This window comes from Oncorhynchus kisutch, unplaced genomic scaffold (assembly GCF_002021735.2).
Source record: "Oncorhynchus kisutch isolate 150728-3 unplaced genomic scaffold, Okis_V2 scaffold829, whole genome shotgun sequence".
Classification (NCBI taxonomy): Eukaryota; Metazoa; Chordata; class Actinopteri; order Salmoniformes; family Salmonidae; genus Oncorhynchus; species Oncorhynchus kisutch.
This window is the reverse complement of record NW_022262774.1, coordinates 16,896-41,370: the sequence shown is the minus strand read 5'-3', so window position 1 is coordinate 41,370 and position 24,475 is coordinate 16,896. Positions and strand designations below refer to the sequence as shown.

Genomic DNA, 24,475 nt, shown 5'->3' with positions numbered 1-24,475 from the left:
CACACACTCTAGAAGCATTCAGGTCAGTCTATATATATATACACACACTCTAGAAGCATTCAGGTCAGTCTATATATACACACACTCTAGAAGCATTCAGGTCAGTCTATATATATACACACTCTAGAAGCATTCAGGTCAGTCTATATATATACACACACTCTAGAAGCATTCAGGTCAGTCTATATATATACACACACTCTAGAAACATTCAGGTCAGTCTATATATACACACACACTCTAGAAGCATTCAGGTCAGTCTATATATACACACACACTCTAGAAGCATTCAGGTCAGTCTATATATATACACACTCTAGAAGCATTCAGGTCAGTCTATATATATACACACACTCTAGAAGCATTCAGGTCAGTCTATATATACACACACTCTAGAAGCATTCAGGTCAGTCTATATATACACACACACTCTAGAAACATTCAGGTTAGTCTATATATATACACACTCTAGAAGCATTCAGGTCAGTCTATATATACACACACACTCTAGAAGAATTCATGTCAGTCTATATATATACACACACTCTAGAAGCATTCAGGTCAGTCTATATACACACACACTCTAGAAACATTCAGGTTAGTCTATATATACACACACTCTAGAAGCAGTCAGGTCAGTCTATATACACACACACTCTAGAAGCATTCAGGTCAGTCTATATATATATATATATATATACACACACTCTAGAAGCATTCAGGTTAGTCTATATATACACACACTCTAGAAGCATTCAGGTCAGTCTATATATACACATACTCTAGAAGCATTCAGGTCAGTCTATATATATACACACTCTAGAAACATTCAGGTTAGTCTATATATATATACACACACACTCTAGAAGCATTCAGGTCAGTCTATATATATACACACACACTCTAGAAGCATTCAGGTCAGTCTATATATATACACACACTCTAGAAGCATTCAGGTCAGTCTATATATACACACACACTCTAGAAGCATTCAGGTCAGTCTATATATATACACACACACTCTAGAAGCATTCAGGTCAGTCTATATATATACACACACTCTAGAAGCATTCAGGTCAGTCTATATATATATACACACACACTCTAGAAGCATTCAGGTCAGTCTATATATATACACACACTCTAGAAACATTCAGGTCAGTCTATATATACACACACACTCTAGAAGCATTCAGGTCAGTCTATATATACACACACACTCTAGAAGCATTCAGGTCAGTCTATATATATACACACACTCTAGAAGCATTCAGGTCAGTCTATATATACACACACTCTAGAAGCATTCAGGTCAGTCTATATATACACACACACTCTAGAAACATTCAGGTTAGTCTATATATATACACACTCTAGAAGCATTCAGGTCAGTCTATATATACACACACACTCTAGAAGCATTCAGGTCAGTCTATATATATACACACACTCTAGAAGCATTCAGGTCAGTCTATATATATACACACACTCGAAGCATTCAGGTTAGTCTATATATATATATACACACACACTCTAGAAGCATTCAGGTCAGTCTATATATATACACACACTCTAGAAACATTCAGGTCAGTCTATATATACACACACACACTCTAGAAGCATTTAGGTCAGTCTATATATACACACACACTCTAGAAGCATTCAGGTCAGTCTATATATACACACACTCTAGAAGCATTCAGGTCAGTCTATATATACACACACTCTAGAAGCATTCAGGTCAGTCTATATATACACACACACTCTAGAAACATTCAGGTTAGTCTATATATATACATACACACTCTAGAAGCATTCAGGTTAGTCTATATATATACACACTCTAGAAGCATTCAGGTCAGTCTATATATACACACACACTCTAGAAGCATTCAGGTCAGTCTATATATATATATACACACACTCTAGAAGCATTCAGGTCAGTCTATATACACACACACTCTAGAAACATTCAGGTTAGTCTATATATACACACACTCTAGAAGCAGTCAGGTCAGTCTATATACACACACACTAGAAGCATTCAGGTCAGTCTATATATATACACACACTCTAGAAGCATTCAGGTCAGTCTATATACACACACACACTAGAAGCATTCAGGTCAGTCTATATATACACACACACTAGAAGCATTCAGGTCAGTCTATATATACACACACACTAGAAGCATTCAGGTCAGTCTATATACACACACACTCTAGAAGCATTCAGGTCAGTCTATATACACACACACTCTAGAAGCATTCAGGTCAGTCTATATACACACACACTCTAGAAGCATTCAGGTCAGTCTATATATACACACACTCTAGAAGCATTCAGGTCAGTCTATATACACACACACTAGAAGCATTCAGGTCAGTCTATATACACACACACTCTAGAAGCATTCAGGTCAGTGTAGACATTGTTAATGTTGTAAATGACTGTAGCTGGAAACTGAAGATTTATTTTAATGGAATATCTACATAGGCGTACAGAGGCCCATTATCAGCAACCATCACTCCTGTGTTCCAATGGCACGTTGTGTTAGCTAATCCAAGTTTATCATTTTAAAAGGCTAATTGATCATTAGAAAACCCTTTTGAAATGATGTTAGCACAGCTGAAAACTGTTGTTCTGATTAAAGAAGCAATAAAACTGGCTTTTCTTTAGACTAGTTGAGTATCTGGAGCTTCAGCATTTGTGGATTCGATTACAGACTCAAAATGTCCATAAACAAAGACCTTTCTTCTGAAATTCATCAGTCTATTCTTGTTATAAGAAATGAAGGCTATTCCATGCGAGAAATTGCCAAGAAGCTGAAGATCTCGTACAACGCTGTGTACTACTCCCTTCACAGAACAGCGCAAACTGGCTCTAACCTGAATATAAAGAGGAGTGGGAGGCCCCGGTGCACAACTGAACAAGAACATCAGAGTGTCTAGTTTGAGAAACAGACGCCTCACAAGTCCTCAACTAGCAGCTTCATTAAATAGTACCCGCAAAACACCAGTCTCAACATCAACAGTGAAGAGGCGACTCCGGGATGCTGGCCTTCTTGGCAGAGTTGCAAAGAAAAAGCCTTATCTCAGACTGGCCAATAAATATAAAATATTAAGATGGGCAAAAGAACACAGACACTGAACAGATGAAGATTGGAAAAAAGTGTTATGGACAGATTAATCTATGTTTGAGGTGTTTGGTTTACAAAGAAGAACATTCGTGAGACGCAGAAAAAATTAAAAGATGCTGGAGAAGTGCTTGACGCCATCTGTCAAGCCTGGTGGAGGCAATGTGATGGTCTGGGGGTGATGGTCTGGGGGTGATGGTCTGGGGGTGAGGGTCTGGGGGAGGTGGAGGCAATGTGATGGTCTGGGGGTGATGGTCTGGGGGAGGTGGAGGCAATGTGATGGTCTGGGGGTGATGGTCTGGGGGAGGTGGAGGCAATGTGATGGTCTGGGGGTGATGGTCTGGGGGAGGTGGAGGCAATGTTATGGTATGGGGGTGATGGTCTGGGGGTGCTTTGGTGGAGGCAATGTGATGGTCTGGGGGTGATGGTCTGGGGGAGGTGGAGGCAATGTGATGGTCTGGGGGTGATGGTCTGGGGGAGGTGGAGGCAATGTGATGGTCTGGGGGAGGTGGAGGCAATGTGATGGTCTGGGGGTGATGGTCTGGGGGTGATGGTCTGGGGGTGGGGGTCTGGGGGTGATGGTCCGGGGGTGCTTTGGTGCTGGTAAAGTGGGGGATGTGTACAGGGTAAAAGGAATCTTGAAGAAGGAAGACTATCACTCCATTTTGCAACGCCATACCCTGTGGACGGCACTTAATTGGAACTCATTTACACCTACAACAGGACAATGACCCAAAGCACAGCTCCAAACTATGCAAGAACTATTTAGGGAAGAAGCAGTCACCTCTATAAGGAAGTGGCCAGCACAGTCACCGGATCTCAACACTATTGAGCTGTTGTGGGAGCATCTTGACCGTGGGTAAGAAGTGCCCATCAAGCCAATCCAACTTGTGGGAGGTGCTTCATGAAGCATGGGGTGAAATCTCTTCAGATCACCTCAACAAATTGACAACTAGAATGCCAAAGGTCTGTAAGGATGTAGTTGCTGCAAATGGAGGATTCTTTGACAAAAAGCTAAGTTTGAAGGACACAATTATTATTTCAATTAAAAATCATTATTTATAATCTTGTCAACCCATTTCATGTATATTTTTCATGGAAAACAAGGACATTTTTAAGTGACCCTAAACTTCTGAACGGTAGTGTATATACATACCTACACAGAGACCAGTTTATAAAGTTATAACCCCCCCCCGTTCACAGAAATGGTTCGCTCCTACAGACAGTGAGTCACGTGGGCGTGGCTTGTTTTAGAAAGCAGGCGGCCGGTCGTCGAGGCATTCAGTTACTGTTTGATCGAACGTTAGGATGGGGCGAGGGACCTAAACAACTTTGAGCGTGGGATGATCGTCGGTGCCAGGCCCGCCGGGTTCCGGTATCTCAGAAACGGCCGGCATCATGGGGTTTTAACGGCACGACAGTGTTAAGGGATTTACCGAGACTAGGGAGACTAATAAAAAAACAGACAACAGCTCATTAATGAGAGGTCGGCAGTCCTGTGGGTGAAACAGCTCATTAATGAGAGGTCGGCAGTCCTGTGGGTGAAACAGCTCATTGATGAGAGGTCGGCAGTCCTGTGGGTGAAACAGCTCATTGATGAGAGGTCGGCAGTCCTGTGGGTGAAACAGCTCATTGATGAGAGGTCGGCAGTCCTGTGGGTGAAACAGCTCATTAATGAGAGGTCGGCAGTCCTGTGGGTGAAAACAGCTCATTGAGGAGAGGCTGGACAGTCCTGTGGGTGAAACAGCTCATTAATGAGAGATCGGCAGTCCTGTGGGTGACAACAGCTCATTAATGAGAGGGTGGCAGTCCTGTGGGTGAAACAGCTCATTAATGAGAGGGTGGCAGTCCTGTGGGTGAAACAGCTCATTAATGAGAGGTCGGCAGTCCTGTGGGTGAAACAGCTCATTAATGAGAGGGTGGCAGTCCTGTGAGTGACAACAGCTCATTGATGAGAGGTTGGCAGTCCTGTGGGTGACAACAGCTCATTGATGAGAGGGTGGCAGTCCTGTGGGTGACAACAGCTCATTGATGAGAGGGTGGCAGTCCTGTGGGTGACAACAGCTCATTGATGAGAGGGTGGCAGTCCTGTGGGTGACAACAGCTCATTGATGAGAGGGTGGCAGTCCTGTGGGTGAAACAGCTCATTAATGAGAGGTCGGCAGTCCTGTGGGTGAAAAAAGCTCATTAATGAGAGGTCGGCACCACGCTAGACTGTGTTTGTGCACTGAGCCGAAGCCCAGGTATTAGCTTGGAGAGCTAACCCAAGTGTCCAGGTCTAAGAACAACCTCTGTTTAATTGGCGAGGCACAAACAGACTGTACCACCAGACTAGGAGAGAGAGAGACCAGACTAGGAGAGAGAGAGACACCAGACTAGGAGAGAGAGAGACACCAGACTAGGAGAGAGAGAGACAGACAGACTGTACCACCAGACTAGGAGAGAGAGAGACACCAGACTAGGAGAGAGAGAGAGAGGACTGACAGACTAAAGCAACGTTCCAGAGAGAGAGAGAGAGAGAGACACTCTACCTCACTTGCTATATTATCTACCTCACTTGCTATATTATCTACCTCACTTGCTTTGGCAATGTTAACACATGTTTCCCATGCCAATAAAGCCCTTGAATTGAATTGAATTGACAGAGACACAGAGAGAGAGAGAGACACAGAGAGAGAGAGAGAGAGAGAGAGAGACAGACAGACAGACAGACGAGAGAGAGACCGAGACAGACAGACAGCAGCTTACTGACCGCTCGTACGATGCCTGGCAGGCCCCACTCGGTGCTGAGGAGTCTGTGGCTGTGGAGCCGTCCGTCGGTATCCAGGTTCCTGTCCAACACATCCACTCCCACCACATTAGGGTTCATGGGGTTAGGGTACTTCCTCATCGCTGCCTTGATCACCGTCTCCCACGGGTAGCTACAGTCAGAGAGATAGAGAGAGACAGAGACAGAGAGAGAGAGACAGTGAGAGAGAGAGAGACAGTGAGAGACAGAGAGAGAGAGACAGTGAGAGACAGAGAGAGAGAGACAGTGAGAGACAGAGAGAGAGACAGAGATAGATATAGATAGAGAGAGACAGAGACAGAGAGAGACAGAGAGAGAGAGACAGAGAGAGTGACAGAGAGAGAGACAGAGAGATAGAGACGGAGAGACAGAGAGAGACGGAGAGAGAGAGACAGACAGACAGACAGAGACAGAGAGAGACAGAGAGAGAGAGAGAGACAGAGAGAGAGAGGGAGAGAGAGAGAGAGAGACAGAGAGATAGACAGAGAGGAGGAGGACTGTTAGGGTTCATGGGGTTAGGGTATTTTCTCATCGCTGCCTTGATCACCGTCTCTAAGTACAGGAAAATCAGTCAGGTCACTAAACATGGTAACACGGTCCTTTGACACACCAGGTTAAACATTGTGAATATGGCCCAATTACTAAAGCAGAATAACAGCCAGGTTACTAAACAAGATGAAATGGTCATGCAATGTCATAATCATTAGACCTGTAGTTATCTTCAAAATGGGTTGTTTCAATCATGTATACCATTTAGCAAATGCTATTATCCAAAGCAACTGGCAGTCATACATGTTACATGCTACATATAGATGGGTCCCGGGAATCAAACCCATTATCCTGGCTTTCTAAGTGCCATGTGCTACCAACTGAACTACACAGGACCACCTTGTGGCTCAATTAAGTTTGGTGTTAGAGTATAATGGGTGATTTTGAATGAACTATCCCTTTAATCATAAACGTTTGGCCACTATCCCTTTAATCATAAACGTTTAGCCACTATCCCTTTAATCATAAACGTTTGGCCACTATCCCTTTAATCATAAACGTTTGGCCACTATCCCTTTAATCATAAACGTTTGGCCACTATCCCTTTAATCATAAACGTTTGGCCACTATCCCTTTAATCATAAACGTTTAGCCACTATCCCTTTAATCATAAACGTTTGGCCACTATCCCTTTAATCATAAACGTTTAGCCACTATCCCTTTAATCATAAACGTTTGGCCGCTATCCCTTTAATCATAAACGTTTAGCCACTATCCCTTTAATCATAAACGTTTGGCCACTATCCCTTTAATCATAAACGTTTGGCCACTATCCCTTTAATCATAAACGTTTGGCCACTATCCCTTTAATCATAAACGTTTGGCCACTATCCCTTTAATCATAAACGTTTGGCCACTATCCCTTTAATCATAAACGTTTGGCCACTATCCCTTTAATCATAAACGTTTAGCCACTATCCCTTTAATCATAAACGTTTGGCCACTATCCCTTTAATCATAAACGTTTGGCCACTATCCCTTTAATCATAAACGTTTGGCCACTATCCCTTTAATCATAAACGTTTGGCCACTCGTTTCACACAACTGACACATTGTAGAACAACGTAACAGACATGTTCAAACGTTTGTGTGACAGTGATATTTTATAAAACTGGTGTTGTGCCGAAAATCACCCCCCTGACAGAATTTTCCCCCCCCCCTATAATTTCCTTAGCCAAATACTTTCTATAGAACAAACTTCACGTTAGGAAAGGCAACCGAGATTAATAATTTAATATATGTGTGTTGTATGAAACATAGAGGAGGGAGTCAAATGTTGTCAAAAGCAATAAACATTTCAGAACAACTATGGCTGAATTATTATCCTGACACTTTCAAAAAATACTGGGTTCAAATTCTGTCAGGTGGGGAGATTTTCGGCACAACACCGGGACCTCAATAGTAACACCGTATCCCTCACATGCTCAATGGGAGAGGGAACCAATGTAGGATCGCATCGCTGCTCTGCGCTCATTTCGACAAGCCTCTTAATGTAGACTAACATTTGGAACGATAGAGATTCAAATAATTCTAATTTAACGTATTTAACGGTAGCGGTAAACTAGCCTATCGATATGCTCGGTTTAGAGACTCTTGGCCTACTAACCTGAAAACATGTTCTGTACTCCAGATCTTCATCTTTCCGTTTTCTCTGTCCTTCTCCTTATAGGAGAATGTTAGAAATATCGGTTCGTTACAGGCCCATGTTCTACCGGGACATATCCTCCGTGCCTATCATTGTACGGTGGATCCGGTCCATAGACAACAAGTAGAAACGATCATCACAAATAAAAGGGACTTCAGGTCGTTTCGTTACGACTCAACTAGGCCGGTACGTATAAGGCTATAAAACACTGAGCAAGATATCCACATACACGGTTCATAGCGCGCACAGATCGAGGATGGAGAAATGCTCAGGTGGCCTATGATTTACAACCAAGATCACAACGGAGAGGTCGGTAAAAAAAAAAATACCGGTTACATATTCCCTGTCTCCACTACTGCTGCATTCGACTACAGATCTACGCATGCGCACCATCAAACCGTGTCCGTCATCAGTCCAACGAGTCGCACCGGAGAACCGTTTCCAGCTGCAGTGAAAAGGGTTGCGGTCATTATGTTGCCTCTCTAACGGATTTCTCTGTTCCACCGTTATGTTAACTCGTCTTCTATAGGAACATAACCACGGATATAAAAAATATATATTAGGGTTTTTGGTAGCCGAAACTGTGGATCTGTTAGATTACATGACCTTGTACTGAATGTCACAATAAAAGGACCGTATATATAAACCCAATCTGTCGACACGGTAAGATAACAAGAATCTTCATTCTCATCAAATACTAGTGCGCAGAGTTTCGGTGGATGTGACTTATTTTACTGGATACAATTAGCTTGATTAGCTAGCTTGCTAGTTGTTCTTTATTTTATGGCTCAAATTATAGGATGCGGGGAAATGGTCCGTGTATGATCAATGAATAGCACATTGCCGTGTTATCACAGTGACGTGGAGGGCCAGTGGGATATGCTAATCATCTATATAGCCTATTCTACCCAACTCAAATATCCAGATATATATTTTTTGTAATATGCCTATATTTTAATTGGTCGTAATGCTTTATTCCCATCAGATGAAATACGGTTTCGGTTCGTGCAGATGCTGCCTGGTTGCGAGTCAGAAGGAGGAGGGGGGGGGGGGGGGCGTCATATTTAGGCTTCCGTTCAGAGATCATTAAATCACACGGCGTTATCCACGCGCTCTAGGCCAATATACTATATTATTACTACTCTGCTCGCGCACCGTGCAATGACCTGGTTGGATATAAAACATGTCGAATGTAACATCTAATTGTAGTTTTGAATGAAATAGCATAGGACTACAGATGGGATTCCGGTTAACGGGCGGTGCGGACAGTCAGACCGAACGGAGTCAAAAAGCTGCTGACATGCTCACGGGGTTTGTGCGTCGCTAGAATAGAGGACCATTCAACGTTCACGTCACGGAGCAGAACAGAACAGTTGCAGCGCAGTGTCGCCCCCCGACATCCTCTCTCCCCCCACCGCGGTCTGTCAGGAACGGATAGATATTGATGGACGTCTATTTGCTTACTTCACATCAGAATGTGCGGAAGGACTGTAGATTCATCTTTTAACTTGTGTTGAGAAATGTTGTTGAATAAGAATAGCCTAAATGAAATGGCTTAATTGACTGAATGAAACCCTGAGTTATTCCAAGTAGCTCTATAGCGCCTATTTCATCCCAGTAATACTGTAGAAGTTGTCAGAGAGGATGACCTCCTCAACAGATGGTGGGGGGGGGCGTCATATTTAGGCTTCAGTTCAGAGATCATTAAATCACACGTCGTTATCCACGCGCTCTAGGGGGGGGGGGGGGGGGGGGGATGTTGTTAAACACCTGAGGATGTGTTACTGAGCTCTATTGCTGTCTTCTGTGTGTGTCTTTCTGCCAGGGGAACTCAGATACTGGCCTGCAAAGATGGAGCTCACCACACATCTGATAAATGATACCATTAATTTATATAAATGGGCCCTTACCATCGCAGGTAGTAATCCTCACACTCTCCCGTATGTGTGTCTGTGTGTGTGTGTGTGTGTGTGTGTGTGTGTGTGTGTGTGTGTGTGTGTAGGTAGTAATTACAGGTAGTAATCCTCACACTCTCCCGTATGTGTGTATGTCTGTGTCAGTCAGTGCCAGTGTGTGTGTGTGTGTGTGTGTGTGTGTAGGTAGTAATTACAGGTAGTAATCCTCACACTCTCCCGTATGTGTGTATGTCTGTGTCAGTCAGTGCCAGTGTGTGTGTGTGTGTGTGTGTGTGTGTAGGTAGTAATTACAGGTAGTAATCCTCACACTCTCCCGTATGTGTGTATGTCTGTGTCAGTCAGTGCCAGTGTGTGTGTGTGTGTGTGTGTGTAGGTAGTAATTACAGGTAGTAATCCTCACACTCTCCCGTATGTGTGTATGTCTGTGTCAGTCAGTGCCAGTGTGTGTGTGTGTGTGTGTGTGTGTGTAGGTAGTAATTACAGGTAGTAATCCTCACACTCTCCCGTATGTGTGTATGTCTGTGTCAGTCAGTGCCAGTGTGTGTCAGTCATTGTCTCTGTGTGTGTGTGTCTGTGTCATTCAGTGCCAGTCTGTGTATGTGTGTGTGTGTGTGTCAGTCATTGTTTGTGTGTGTGTGTCAGTCATTGTTTGTGTGTGTGTGTGTCAGTCATTGTCTGTGTGTGTGTGTGTGTGTGTGTGTGTGCATGTCATTCAGTGCCAGTGTTTGTGTGTGTGTGTGTCATTCAGTGCCAGTGTGTGTGTGTGTATATATGTCTGTGTCAGTCAGTGCCAGTGTGTGTGTGTCAGTCATTGTTTGTGTGTGTGTGTGTGTGTGTGTGTCAGTCATTGTCTCTGTGTGTGTGTGTGTGTGTGTGTGTGTGTGTGTGTGTGTGTGTGTGTGTGTGTGTGTGTGTGTGTCATTCAGTGCCTGTGTGTGTGTGTCTGTGTCATTCGGTGCCAGTGTGTGTGTGTGTGTGTGTGTGTGTGTGTGTGTGTGTGTGTGTGTGTGTGTGTGTGTGTGTGTCAGTCATTGAGGTTTCGTCTTGATCTTGGTTTGCGAGAATCTCAATCTCAGATGACACGTCTCTTTCTCTTTCTATACTGAACAGAAATATAAAACGCAACAGGCCACAATTATTAGTTATTTTACTGATGTGGAGGTCCTGGGCTGGCGTGGTTACACCTGGTCTGCTGTTGTGTGGCTGGTTGAACGTTCTGCCAAATTCTCTAAAACAACATTGTAGGTGGCTTATGGTAGAGAAATGAACATTCAATTCTCTGGCAACATGCTTTGGTGGACATTCCTGTAATCAGCATGCCAATTGCACGCTCAATCAAAACTTGAGACATCTGTGTGTCATTGTGTTGGGTGACAAAAACTGCACATTTTAGAGTGGCCTTTTATTGTCCCCCAGCACAAGGTGCACCTGTGTAAAAGATCATGCTGTTTAATCAGCTTCTTGATATGCCACACCTGTCAGGTGGATGGATTATCTTGGCAAAGGAGAAATGCTCACTAACAGGGATGGGCACAACATTTGTGAAGAAAATTTGAGATAAATAATGTTTTTTTGTGCGTATGGAACATTTTGGTGATTTAAAAAATTTCAACTCATGAAACATGGAACCAACACTTTACTTGTTGCGTTTCTATTTTTGTTCAGTGTAGAGGAAGAAATGTCAGATGTTTGTATTTCTCACCTTTTATCATGCCAGTAATACTGAGTATATTGTACTGTCCACCAAGACAAGCGAGTGGAGAAATGGCCCCTGATGGACAACCCCCTCCCAACGTTGGCCATCAGTTCCTCCTACCTGCTGTTCCTGTGGCTGGGGCCCAAGTACATGGAGAACAGAGAACCCTTCCAGCTCAAGAAGACACTCATCTTCTATAACTTCAGCATGGTCATCTTCAACGTCTTCATCTGCAAAGAGGTGGACGCTTCATCTTTCATTTCAATCTCATCACCCAGAACCAAATACTGTGTGTCTTTGCTGGTCTGGCCAGTTTCTCCATTTAATCACTAGAGACTTGAGACTAATTTAAGTCGTCTTTCATTGTCCTCCAAGAGTTGTTGAATATTTTATTTCACTTTCACCTTTTTTATTTTTGAGCGTTCATAAAACATTTCAAAGTGTAATTTAGTTGTGTCTCCTTAGATTCCCTGTTTCCATTCGTTGAAATCTGTCTGCTCTTAGTTCCACTCCTCCCTCTCTCTGTCTCTCTGTCTCTCTGTCTCTGTCGCTCTCTCTCTCTCTCTCTCCTCCCCTCTCTCTCTCTCTGTCTCTGTCTCTGTCTCTCCGTCTCTCTCTCTGTCTCTCTCGCTCTCCTCCCCTCTCTGTCTCTGTCTCTGTCTCTGTCACTCTCCTCCCCTCTGTCTCTCTCTCTGTCTCTGTCGCTCTCCTCCCCTCTCTGTCTCTGTCGCTCTCCTCCCCTCTCTCTCTGTCTCTGTCGCTCTCCTCCTCTCTCTCTCTCTCTGTCTCTGTCGCTCTCCTCCCCTCTCTCTCTGTCTCTGTCGCTCTCCTCCCCTCTCTCTCTGTCTCTGTCGCTCTCCTCCCCTCTCTCTCTGTCTCTGTCGCTCTCCTCCTCTCTCTCTCTGTCTTTGTTGCTCTCCTCCCCTCTCTCTCTGTCTCTCTCTCTCTCTCTGTCTCTCTCCTCCCCTCTCTCTCTGTCTCTCTCTCTCTGTCTCTCTCCTCCCCTCTCTCTCTCTCTCTCTCTCTCTCCTCCCCTCTCTCTCTCTCTCTCTCTCTCTCTCTCTCTCTCTCTCTCTCTCTCTCTCTCTCTCAATAAAGTGTGTGGTGATCTCTTCTATTCTCAGCTCTTCCTGGCGGCTCGGGCGGCCGGCTACAGCTACATCTGCCAGTCTGTTGACTACTCAGACGACCCCAATGAAGTCCGGGTGAGTTCACCCAGAAACGACCCGGGACCTGGGTTCAAGCAGTATTTGAAATCATTTCAAAATCTTTTGTGTGGCTTGATGCAATGGACAGGCATCATATAGAATATTCACAAAATTGCAAACCCCAACTCATCTGGTATTCTGGACAGGATAGAGCAAACGGTAGTATTTAAACCCAGTCGGACGCCTGTATAATCAGTAGTACAGGTGTGACCAGTAGTACAGGTATAATCAGTAGTACAGGTGTGACCAGTAGTACAGGTGTGACCAGTAGTACAGGTATGACCAGTGGTACAGGTATGACCAGTGGTACAGGTATGACCAGTAGTACAGGTATGACCAGTAGTACAGGTGTGACCAGTAGTACAGGTATGACCAGTAGTACAGGTATGACCAGTAGTACAGGTATGACCAGTAGTACAGGTGTGACCAGTAGTACAGGTGTGACCAGTAGTACAGGTATGACCAGTAACTGGGAGATGCTGGCTGGCCTTGATCCTTGCAGCGACTGGGATCATGAAATTAGACACCCACTCTCTCTTTCCCTCACCTCTGGGAGACGTTAAGAAACATGATCAGGCTTTATTCATCTGATCAAACCCTCTTATCAGACAGACGGAGCCAGCAGGGAGGGGGGTCAGTTTTACCTAGCTACTTCTCCATGACGTTTACACCAGGCAGCATGCCACGTCCACACAGATGATCCATTATACTAACCAGATACTCAAGTGGACGCTCTAACAATGACAAAAAAATGTATTTAAAAAAATGGAAGGCAGTCGGAAGGAGGCAAGATCAAGTGACACCGATCTAGCCAATGAGAGGGCAGATATACGTGTGAACTACAGGAATAGAGTGTTCTATTCGATCAATTAAGCCTCATGTATCAAATAAGCCATTACAGTTTTTGTTGACGAAATTCGACACTCTCATTGACCTCCATATAAAAAGTTCTTGCTTGGGGAGGGAACCGCCCCCCCCCCCAAAAAAAATGACCGTTGAGTAAAACAATAATGAATAAACCCCACCTGCTAGAGAAGAAGACACATTTTGGGCCCAGTCATCCCTTTCACTTCACCTCTTCCTCTCTGTCGTCAGCGACCATTTTGTGTCCAATTGTTGATGATGGAAGGTCAAAGGTCAGGGGTCATATCAGGCTATAGTCTAGTCGACAGATTCTAGCAGACGCATAAAACTTACCCCCCCCCCTCTGGAGAGGTCATGACCCCCGACCCCCTTAAGTTATGAAATATAACCTGTCTGGAGATAATTGTCCAAATCTTCCTAGATGATACTAATGTCCCCGCCCCCTTCACAGATAGCAGCAGCGTTGTGGTGGTATTTCGTCTCTAAAGGAGTAGAGTACCTGGACACAGTGTTCTTCATCCTGAGGAAGAAGTTTAACCAGGTCAGCTTCCTACACGTCTACCACCACTGCTCCATGTTCACCCTCTGGTGGATCGGCATCAAGTGGGTCGCTGGAGGACAGTGTGAGTGTCCCATCTACCTGTCTGTTTTACTTAACCCTGCAACTTCCTTTGAGTCGCTGGAGGACAGTGTGAGTATCCCCTCTACTTGTCTGTTTTTACTTAACCCAGCAACTTCCTTTGGGTCGCTGGAGGACAGTGTGAGTATCCCCTCTACTTGTCTGTTTTTATATACATAACCCAGCAACTTCCTTTGGGTCGCTGGCGGACAGTGTGAGTATCCCCTCTACTTGTCTGTTTTTTATATACTTAACCCAGCAACTTCCTTTGGGTCGCTGGTGGACAGTGTGAGTATCCCCTCTACTTGTCTGTTTAAAAAAAATACTTAACCAGCTACTTCCTTTTTTAGAAAAAAGGAATCTCTTCTTCTGCGTTGAACTGTAGCCCAAAGCAGGAACGTGTTGCATTCCCTTTTATTAGAAATTCATGTGTTATTGGTAATTTGGTAATGGACCTCATCACATTATCTGATGGGTTCCCCCCCCCCCCTCCTTTGCAGCATTCTTTGGTGCACACATGAACGCAGCCATCCATGTCCTGATGTATCTGTACTATGGGCTGGCCTCCTTTGGACCCAAGATCCAGAAGTACCTGTGGTGGAAGAAATACCTGACTGTTATACAGATGGTAAGAGATTCGTTTACAGTAACTTGATTCATGATGGATTTACAGTAAAGTCAGTCTAACTTGATTCTGATGGATTTACAGTAAAGTCAGTCTAACTTGATTCATGATGGATTTACAGTAAAGTCAGTCTAACACTATTCAGATGGATTTACAGTAAAGTCAGTCTAACTTGATTCAGATGGATTTACAGTAAGTCTGTAACTTGATTCAGATGGATTTACAGAAAGTCAGTCTAACTTGATTCTGATGGATTTACAGTAAAGTCAGTCTAACTTGATTCAGATGGATTTACAGTAAGTCTGTAACTTGATTCAGATGGATTTACAGTAAAGTCTGTCTAACTTGATTCAGATGGATTTACAGTAAGTCTGTCTAACTTGATTCTGATGGATTTACAGTAAGTCTGTAACTTGATTCTGATGGATTTACAGTAAGTCTGTAACTTGATTCTGATGGATTTACAGTAAGTCTGTCTAACTTGATTCAGATGGATTTACAGTAAGTCTGTCTAACTTGATTCTGATGGATTTACAGTAAGTCTGTCTAACTTGATTCTGGTGGATTTACAGTAAGTCTGTCTAACTTGATTCTGATGGATTTACAGTAAGTCTGTCTAACTTGATTCAGATGGATTTACAGTAAGTCTGTCTAACTTGATTCTGATGGATTTACAGTAAGTCTGTCTAACTTGATTCTGATGGATTTACAGTAAGTCAGTCATGGCATTGTCATATCATAACTACTGGGTTGCTGGACTATTCAGTTAATGAACCTCGAAGGCAGAAGTTGTTCTTCTTCTCTACCTGGAGAGATCATGAAAACCAGAAAGGTTGTGTCTCACCTTCTTCCCTCAGATTGCCTTCTACATGTCCACAGTTGAATAGCCCTGTCGTACTGTACAGAGCATTCGAGAAGAAATCAGACCCCTTTGACTTATTCCACATTTTGTTACGTTACAATGTTTTTTTCCCGACTCATCAATCTACTCACAATATCTCAGACAGGCTGGCACTAACAGGCCTTGCTGTTTGATCTTATTATACCTCCCACATAGCACCCTATTCCCTATACAGCACATGACTTGTAGGTGAAATATATACATTTTTGAAAATGTATATTTTTTTTAACGGAAATTTGTCACACCTGTATTTGGGGGATTTCTCCCATTCTTCTCTGCAGATCCTCTCAAGCTCTGTCAGGTTGGATGGGGAGCGTCACTGCACAGCTATTTTCAGGTCTCTCCAAAGATGTTAGATTGGGTTCAAGTCCGGGCTCTGGCTGGGCCACTCAAGGACATTCAGAGACTTGTCCCGAAGCCACTCCTGCATTGTCTTATCTGTGTGCTTAGGGACGTTGTCCTGTTGGAAGGTGAACCTTCGCCCCAGTCTGAGGTCCTGAGTGCTCTGGAACAGGTTTTCATCAAGGATATCTCTTTACATTGCTCCGTTTATCTCAATCCTGACTAGTCTCCCAGTCCCTGCTGCTGATAAACATCCCCAAATCATGATGCTGCCACCACCATGCTTCTCCGTAGAGATGGTGCCAGGTTTCCTCCAGACGTGACACTTAGCATTCAGGCCAAGGAGTTCAATCTTGGTTTCATCAGACCAGAGAATCTTGTTTCTCATAGTCTGAGAGTCCTTTAGGTGCCTTTTAGCAAACTCCAAGTGGGCTTTCATGTGCCTTTTTACTGAGGAGTGGTTTCCACCTGGCCACTCTACCATAAAGGCCTGATTGGTGGACTGCTGTAGAGATTGTTGACATTCTGGATGGTTCTCCCATCTCCATAGAGGAACTAGGGAGCTCTGTCAGAGTGACCATCGGGTTCTTGGTCACTTCCCTGACCTAGGCTCAATTTAGAGTCTCATAGTAAAGGGTCTGAATACTTACAGTATATCACAAAAGGATCGGCGACTGGGCCGCAGGGCAGTTTCACTTAGGGGTGTACTCCTTTTTGTTTCCAGCGGTTTAGACATTAATGTCTGTGTGTTGAATTATTTTGAGGGGACAACAAATTTACACTGTTATACAAGCTGTACACTCACTACTTTACATTGTAGCAAAGTGTCATTTCTTCAGTGTTGTCACATGAAAAGATACACTCAAATATTTACACAAATGTGAGGGGTGTACTCACTTTTGTGATATACTGTATGCCACTATGGGGTATTGTGTATAGATTGATAAGGAACATGTTTTTTAAAAAATGTATTTAATCCATTTTAGAATAAGGCTGTAACATAACAAAATGTGTTAAAAATCAAGGGGTCTGAATACTTTCCCAGAAGGCCCTGTAATATAATAAGGTTTGAACTGATCCCTCCCTCCGTCTCTACCTCAGGTCCAGTTCCATGTTACTTTCCCAGAAGGCCCTGTAATATAATAAGGTTTGAACTGATCCCTCCGTCTCTACCTCAGGTCCAGTTCCATGTTACTTTCCCAGAAGGCCCTGTAATATAATAAGGTTTGAACTGATCCCTCCCTCCGTCTCTACCTCAGGTCCAGTTTCATGTCACCATCGGCCACACTGCTCTGTCCCTCTACATGGACTGTGAGTTTCCCCACTGGATGCACTATGCCCTTATCTGCTACGCCCTCACCTTCATCGCCCTGTTCGCTAACTTCTACTACCAGACGTATCGCCGCACGCCACGCCAACCCAGGGAGCCCAAGGCCGCCAAGGCTCTGTCTAACAACGGGGTCTCCAACGGGCTGTCCAAGGGACTGGGGAACGGAGCGGGGGTGGTGGTGGTGGGCAAGGTAGAGGCAAAGGAGAGGTCATCGGCGGTGGAGAACGGGAATGGAAGGAGAAAGAGGAAGGGGAGGGCCAAGAGGGATTAGACAGAGGGGAGGGGTGTAGGGCTGAAGGAGGCTGGCACTAACAGGCCTTGCTGTTTGATCTTATTATACCTTCCACATAGCACCCTATTCCCTATACAGCACATGACTTGTAGGTGAAGGTGTGGTAAGAGGATGGAGTCAATTCCATTTCAATTCAGTCAATTTATGAAGAAAACTGACATTCAAAATTACAATTTTCCTCATTGTCTTTGATTAGGGAAAATTTGAATTTCAGCTAACTTTCTGCGTTTGGCTGAATTGAAAGGGAAATAACCACAACCCTGGTAAGAGGTCGCGACGTGTCCAAGGTGACCGTCATTACAACTAATCCAACGTTCAGTAGTTTCTGGTCTGGAAAACAATAAACAATCAACATGTTCTCTCTCTGTACTGCAGTGTTGAGGTTTGTAGCTAGCTAACCGACTGGTTTGTAGCTAGCTAACCGACTGGTTTGTAGCTAGCTAACTGACTGGTTTGTAGCTAGCTAAGCGACTGGTTTGTAGCTAGCTAAGCGACTGGTTTGTAGCTAGCTAACCCCCTAGTTTGTAGCTAGCTAACTGACTGGTTTGTAGCTAGCTAACTCACTGGTTTGTAGCTAGCTGATTTAATGGTGTTTAGTTAGCTGACCGACTAGTTTGTAGCTAGCTGACCGACTGGTTTGTAGCTAGCTGACCGACTGGTTTGTAGCTAGCTGACCGACTGGTTTGTAGCTAGCTGACCGGCTGGTTTGTAGCTAGCTGACCGACTGGTTTGTAGCTAGCTAACCGACTGGTTTGTAGCTAGCTAACCGACTGGTTTGTAGCTAGCTAACCGACTGGTTTGTAGCTGGCTAACCCCCTAGTTTGTAGCTAGCTAACCGACTGGTTTGTAGCTAGCTAACTGACTGGTTTGTAGCTAGCTAACTCACTGGTTTGTAGCTAGCTGATTTAATGGTGTTTAGTTAGCTGATTCACTGGTGTTTAGCTAACTAACCCACTGGTTTGTAGCTAGCTAACTCGTTGATTCACTAGTTTGTAGCTAGCTGATTCACTGGTGTGTAGCTAGCCGATTCCCTGGTTTGTAGCTAGCTAACCCATTGGTTTGTAGCTAGCTAACCCACTGGGGTGTAGCTAGCTAACCCACTGGTTTGTAGCTAGCTAACCCACTGGTTTGTAGCTAGCTGATTCACTGGTGTGTAGCTAGCTAACCCACTGGTAACAGTTACACTGCTATCTAGAGACAGGAACACACCACACACACACGTAGTTTAAACATTCAATGTGTACGTATGCCTTTTAAAGAATATGACTTACTCATACTGTCATTTTTGTCCTTTGTCCAGATTTGTTAATTCATATTATGTGAGGTAGGCCATTGAATTCTTCAGCCTACTCACACTGTTGCCATAAGCAGAGAGAGAGATAGAAGGAGAGATAGAGATCGGTCAGTTTACATGCCCCATAAATGTTGTAATGGTTCATTTTTATCAATAAGACAGACTCAGCTGTTGGCAATCCTAGCCACATATTGAGATTGCATTAAAAAAAATTGGAGCTCTTGAAATGCAAGCTAAGCTTTATCCAATTACAACTTGGCCAGTTAGACTTGTTTACTGTACATGCTAATAAAAAACATCACTCATTATTATTAGAAGTGACATTCGGTTAGAGGCAGTGGAATCTAGAAATGACATTCGGTTTGAGACAGTGGAATCTAGAAGAGACAGTGGAATCTAGAAGTGACATTCAGTTAGAGACAGTGGAATCTAGAAGTGACATTCGGTTTGAGACAGTGGAATCTAGAAGAGACATTCAGTTAGAGACAGTGGAATCTAGAAGAGACATTCGGTTAGAGACAGTGGAATCTAGAAGAGACATTCGGTTTGAGACAGTGGAATCTAGAAGTGACATTCAGTTAGAGACAGTGGAATCTAGAAGAGACATTCAGTTAGAGACAGTGGAATCTAGAAGAGACATTCGGTTAAAGACAGTGGAATCTAGAAGCGACATTCGGTTAGAGACCGTGGAATCTAGAAGTGACATTCGGTTTGAGACAGTGGAATCTAGAAGTGACATTCGGTTAGAGACAGTGGAATCTAGAAGCGACATTCGGTTAGAGACCGTGGAATCTAGAAGTGACATTCGGTTTTGAGACAGTGGAATCTAGAAGAGACATTCGGTTAGAGACAGTGGAATCTAGAAGAGACATTCGGTTAGAGACAGTGGAATCTAGAAGAGACATTCGGTTAGAGACAGTGGAATCTAGAAGAGACAGTGGAATCTAGAAAAGACATTCGGTTAGAGACAGTGGAATCTAGAAGAAACATTCGGTTAGAGACAGTGGAATCTAGAAGAGACAGTGGAATCTAGAAGAGACATTCAGTTAGAGGCAGTGGAATCTAGAAGAGACATTCGGTTAGAGACAATGGAATCTGGAAGAGACATTCAGTTTGAGACAGTGGAATCTAGAAGAGACAGTGGAATCTAGAAGAGACATTCAGTTAGAGGCAGTGGAATCTAGAAGAGACAGTGGAATCTAGAAGAGACATTCGGTTTGAGACAGTGGAATCTAGAAGAGACAGTGGAATCTAGAAGAGACATTCGGTTTGAGACAGTGGAATCTAGAAAAGACATTCAGTTAGAGGCAGTGGAATCTAGAAGAGACAGTGGAATCTAGAAGAGACATTCAGTTAGAGGCAGTGGAATCTAGAAGAGACATTCAGTTTGAGGCAGTGGAATCTAGAAGAGACAGTGGAATCTAGAAGAGACATTCAGTTAGAGGCAGTGGAATCTAGAAGAGACATTCGGTTAGAGACAATGGAATCTGGAAGAGACATTCAGTTTGAGACAGTGGAATCTAGAAGAGACAGTGGAATCTAGAAGAGACATTCAGTTAGAGGCAGTGGAATCTAGAAGAGACATTCGGTTAGAGACAATGGAATCTGGAAGAGACATTCAGTTTGAGACAGTGGAATCTAGAAGAGACAGTGGAATCTAGAAGAGACATTCAGTTAGAGGCAGTGGAATCTAGAAGAGACAGTGGAATCTAGAAGAGACATTCGGTTTGAGACAGTGGAATCTAGAAGAGACATTTGGTTTGAGACAGTGGAATCTAGAAGAGACAGTGGAATCTAGAAGAGACATTCGGTTTGAGACAGTGGAATCTAGAAAATACATTCAGTTAGAGGCAGTGGAATCTAGAAGAGACAGTGGAATCTAGAAGAGACATTCAGTTAGAGGCAGTGGAATCTAGAAGAGACATTCAGTTTGAGGCAGTGGAATCTAGAAGAGACATTCAGTTTGAGGCAGTGGAATCTAGAAGAGACATTCAGTTTGAGGCAGTGGAATCTAGAAGAGACATTCAGTTAGAGACAATGGAATCTAGAAGCAACATTCAGTTAGAGACAATGGAATCTAGAAGCGACATTTGGTTAGAGGCAGTGGAATCTAGAAGAGACATTCGGTTTGAGGCAGTGGAATCTAGAAGAGACATTCGGTTTGAGGCAGTGGAATCTAGAAGAGACATTCGGTTTGAGGCAGTGGAATCTAGAAGAGACATTCGGTTTGAGGCAGTGGAATCTAGAAGAGACATTCGGTTTGAGGCAGTGGAATCTAGAAGAGACATTCGGTTTGAGACAGTGGAATCTAGAAGAGACATTCAGTTAGAGACAGTGGAATCTAGAAGAGACATTCGGTTAGAGACAGTGGAATCTAGAAGAGACATTCGGTTTGAGACAGTGGAATCTAGAAGTGACATTCAGTTAGAGACAGTGGAATCTAGAAGAGACATTCAGTTAGAGACAGTGGAATCTAGAAGAGACATTCGGTTAAAGACAGTGGAATCTAGAAGCGACATTCGGTTAGAGACCGTGGAATCTAGAAGTGACATTCGGTTTGAGACAGTGGAATCTAGAAGTGACATTCGGTTAGAGACAGTGGAATCTAGAAGCGACATTCGGTTAGAGACCGTGGAATCTAGAAGTGACATTCGGTTTTGAGACAGTGGAATCTAGAAGAGACATTCGGTTAGAGACAGTGGAATCTAGAAGAGACATTCGGTTAGAGACAGTGGAATCTAGAAGAGACATTCGGTTAGAGACAGTGGAATCTAGAAGAGACAGTGGAATCTAGAAAAGACATTCGGTTAGAGACAGTGGAATCTAGAAGAAACATTCGGTTAGAGACAGTGGAATCTAGAAGAGACAGTGGAATCTAGAAGAGACATTCAGTTAGAGGCAGTGGAATCTAGAAGAGACATTCGGTTAGAGACAATGGAATCTGGAAGAGACATTCAGTTTGAGACAGTGGAATCTAGAAGAGACAGTGGAATCTAGAAGAGACATTCAGTTAGAGGCAGTGGAATCTAGAAGAGACAGTGGAATCTAGAAGAGACATTCGGTTTGAGACAGTGGAATCTAGAAGAGACAGTGGAATCTAGAAGATACATTCGGTTTGAGACAGTGGAATCTAGAAAAGACATTCAGTTAGAGGCAGTGGAATCTAGAAGAGACAGTGGAATCTAGAAGAGACATTCAGTTAGAGGCAGTGGAATCTAGAAGAGACATTCAGTTTGAGGCAGTGGAATCTAGAAGAGACAGTGGAATCTAGAAGAGACATTCAGTTAGAGGCAGTGGAATCTAGAAGAGACATTCAGTTAGAGACAATGGAATCTGGAAGAGACATTCAGTTTGAGACAGTGGAATCTAGAAGAGACAATGGAATCTAGAAGAGACATTCAGTTAGAGGCAGTGGAATCTAGAAGAGACATTCGGTTAGAGACAATGGAATCTGGAAGAGACATTCAGTTTGAGACAGTGGAATCTAGAAGAGACAGTGGAATCTAGAAGAGACATTCAGTTAGAGGCAGTGGAATCTAGAAGAGACAGTGGAATCTAGAAGAGACATTCGGTTTGAGACAGTGGAATCTAGAAGAGACATTTGGTTTGAGACAGTGGAATCTAGAAGAGACAGTGGAATCTAGAAGAGACATTCGGTTTGAGACAGTGGAATCTAGAAAATACATTCAGTTAGAGGCAGTGGAATCTAGAAGAGACAGTGGAATCTAGAAGAGACATTCAGTTAGAGGCAGTGGAATCTAGAAGAGACATTCGGTTTGAGGCAGTGGAATCTAGAAGAGACATTCGGTTTGAGGCAGTGGAATCTAGAAGAGACATTCGGTTTGAGGCAGTGGAATCTAGAAGAGACATTCGGTTTGAGGCAGTGGAATCTAGAAGAGACATTCGGTTTGAGGCAGTGGAATCTAGAAGAGACATTCGGTTTGAGGCAGTGGAATCTAGAAGAGACATTCAGTTTGAGGCAGTGGAATCTAGAAGAGACATTCGGTTTGAGGCAGTGGAATCTAGAAGAGACAGTCGGTTTGAGGCAGTGGAATCTAGAAGAGACATTCGGTTTGAGGCAGTGGAATCTAGAAGAGACATTCGGTTTGAGGCAGTGGAATCTAGAAGAGACAGTCGGTTTGAGGCAGTGGAATCTAGAAGAGACATTCGGTTTGAGGCAGTGGAATCTAGAAGAGACATTCGGTTTGAGGCAGTGGAATCTAGAAGAGACAGTCGGTTTGAGGCAGTGGAATCTAGAAGAGACAGTCGGTTTGAGGCAGTGGAATCTAGAAGAGACATTCGGTTTGAGGCAGTGGAATCTAGAAGAGACATTCGGTTTGAGGCAGTGGAATCTAGAAGAGACATTCGGTTTGAGGCAGTGGAATCTAGAAGAGACATTCGGTTTGAGGCAGTGGAATCTAGAAGAGACATTCGGTTTGAGGCAGTGGAATCTAGAAGAGACATTCGGTTTGAGGCAGTGGAATCTAGAAGAGACAGTCGGTTTGAGGCAGTGGAATCTAGAAGAGACATGTTTTCTTGTTTTATTTCACTGTTCTGTCCTGGTTGCCTCCACATACAATATCACTAGTTGTCTTACTCAGTGAACGTGGAGCTGTTGAGCAGAGCCAAGTAGACATAACAGTAACTGTGAAGACTGCTGCTATGGAATTTCAGGGCGAATCAAACAACTAGTCCACTGGGAGACGCTGTTTTATCAAACCAATCAAATCGAATGATCGATTGCTGGATTGATTTGATACGCTGTTCAGGCAAGATCAGCTGGTCAATGTGTTTAGTTAGTGTACTGTATTATACTGCTACTGAAGGACCGTGTGCTCTACCTAACCGTGACACGTGTAGAGTACAACACGACACAGTCTACTCCAGAGCAGCAAATTCAACCATGGTATCACGTCATGTAATAAGATGCTATTATCTTGTTTTTTTATTGATTTTTATTGTTCCTGTCTTAAATATAAATAGTTATTTTCTCTCTTCTCTCCTCTTCTTCTTCTTTCTCTCTTCTTCTTCTTTCTCTCTTCTTCTGTGTTTTAGTGTTCTTGAAGACTTGTTTAATTTGTATATTATTGCGTGTTGTATATATTAAACGCTGTGTGATTTTGTACTTTTGTGCTTTTTTTGGGGGGGGGGGGCGGAAAAGTTCCCAACTGAATGCCATGATGAGCAGATATTTCTCTTGCACGTTCTTTTCAAAATGATCATGATTTATTTCAAAACTCATAGATACAAATAAACAGAATGCCTGTACA

General features: G+C 43.5%; 2 protein-coding genes across 4 annotated transcripts in view; one reads left to right on the top strand and one right to left on the bottom strand.

Annotated features, from left to right (window-relative positions):
* The window catches only part of LOC116362337 (PRELI domain containing protein 3A), a 15,475-nt gene extending 6,917 nt beyond the window's left edge, over window positions 1-8,558 (bottom strand). For 2 of the 3 annotated variants that reach the window (XR_004207747.1, XM_031816590.1), the window contains exons 1-2: window positions 8,080-8,466; window positions 5,889-6,057 (exon numbers count right to left, since the gene is read on the bottom strand). Coding sequence is in view for 2 of the 3 variants with exons in the window: in XM_031816590.1 (XP_031672450.1) it covers window positions 5,889-6,057; window positions 8,080-8,111 (201 nt within the window). In the remaining variant the exon portion in view is untranslated. Of the gene's footprint in view, window positions 1-5,888; window positions 6,058-8,079 lie in introns of all 3 variants that reach the window. The other variant, XM_031816591.1, reaches the window with a different exon arrangement.
* LOC109885590 (elongation of very long chain fatty acids protein 4-like) lies at window positions 8,532-24,475 on the top strand. Its single transcript, XM_031816589.1, has 7 exons — window positions 8,532-8,781; window positions 9,944-10,036; window positions 11,783-11,970; window positions 12,855-12,935; window positions 14,254-14,425; window positions 14,922-15,049; window positions 17,549-24,475. The coding sequence occupies exons 2-7, from the start codon at window positions 9,970-9,972 to the stop codon at window positions 17,888-17,890; spliced, it is 978 nt and encodes a 325-aa protein (XP_031672449.1). The 5' UTR covers window positions 8,532-8,781; window positions 9,944-9,969; the 3' UTR covers window positions 17,891-24,475.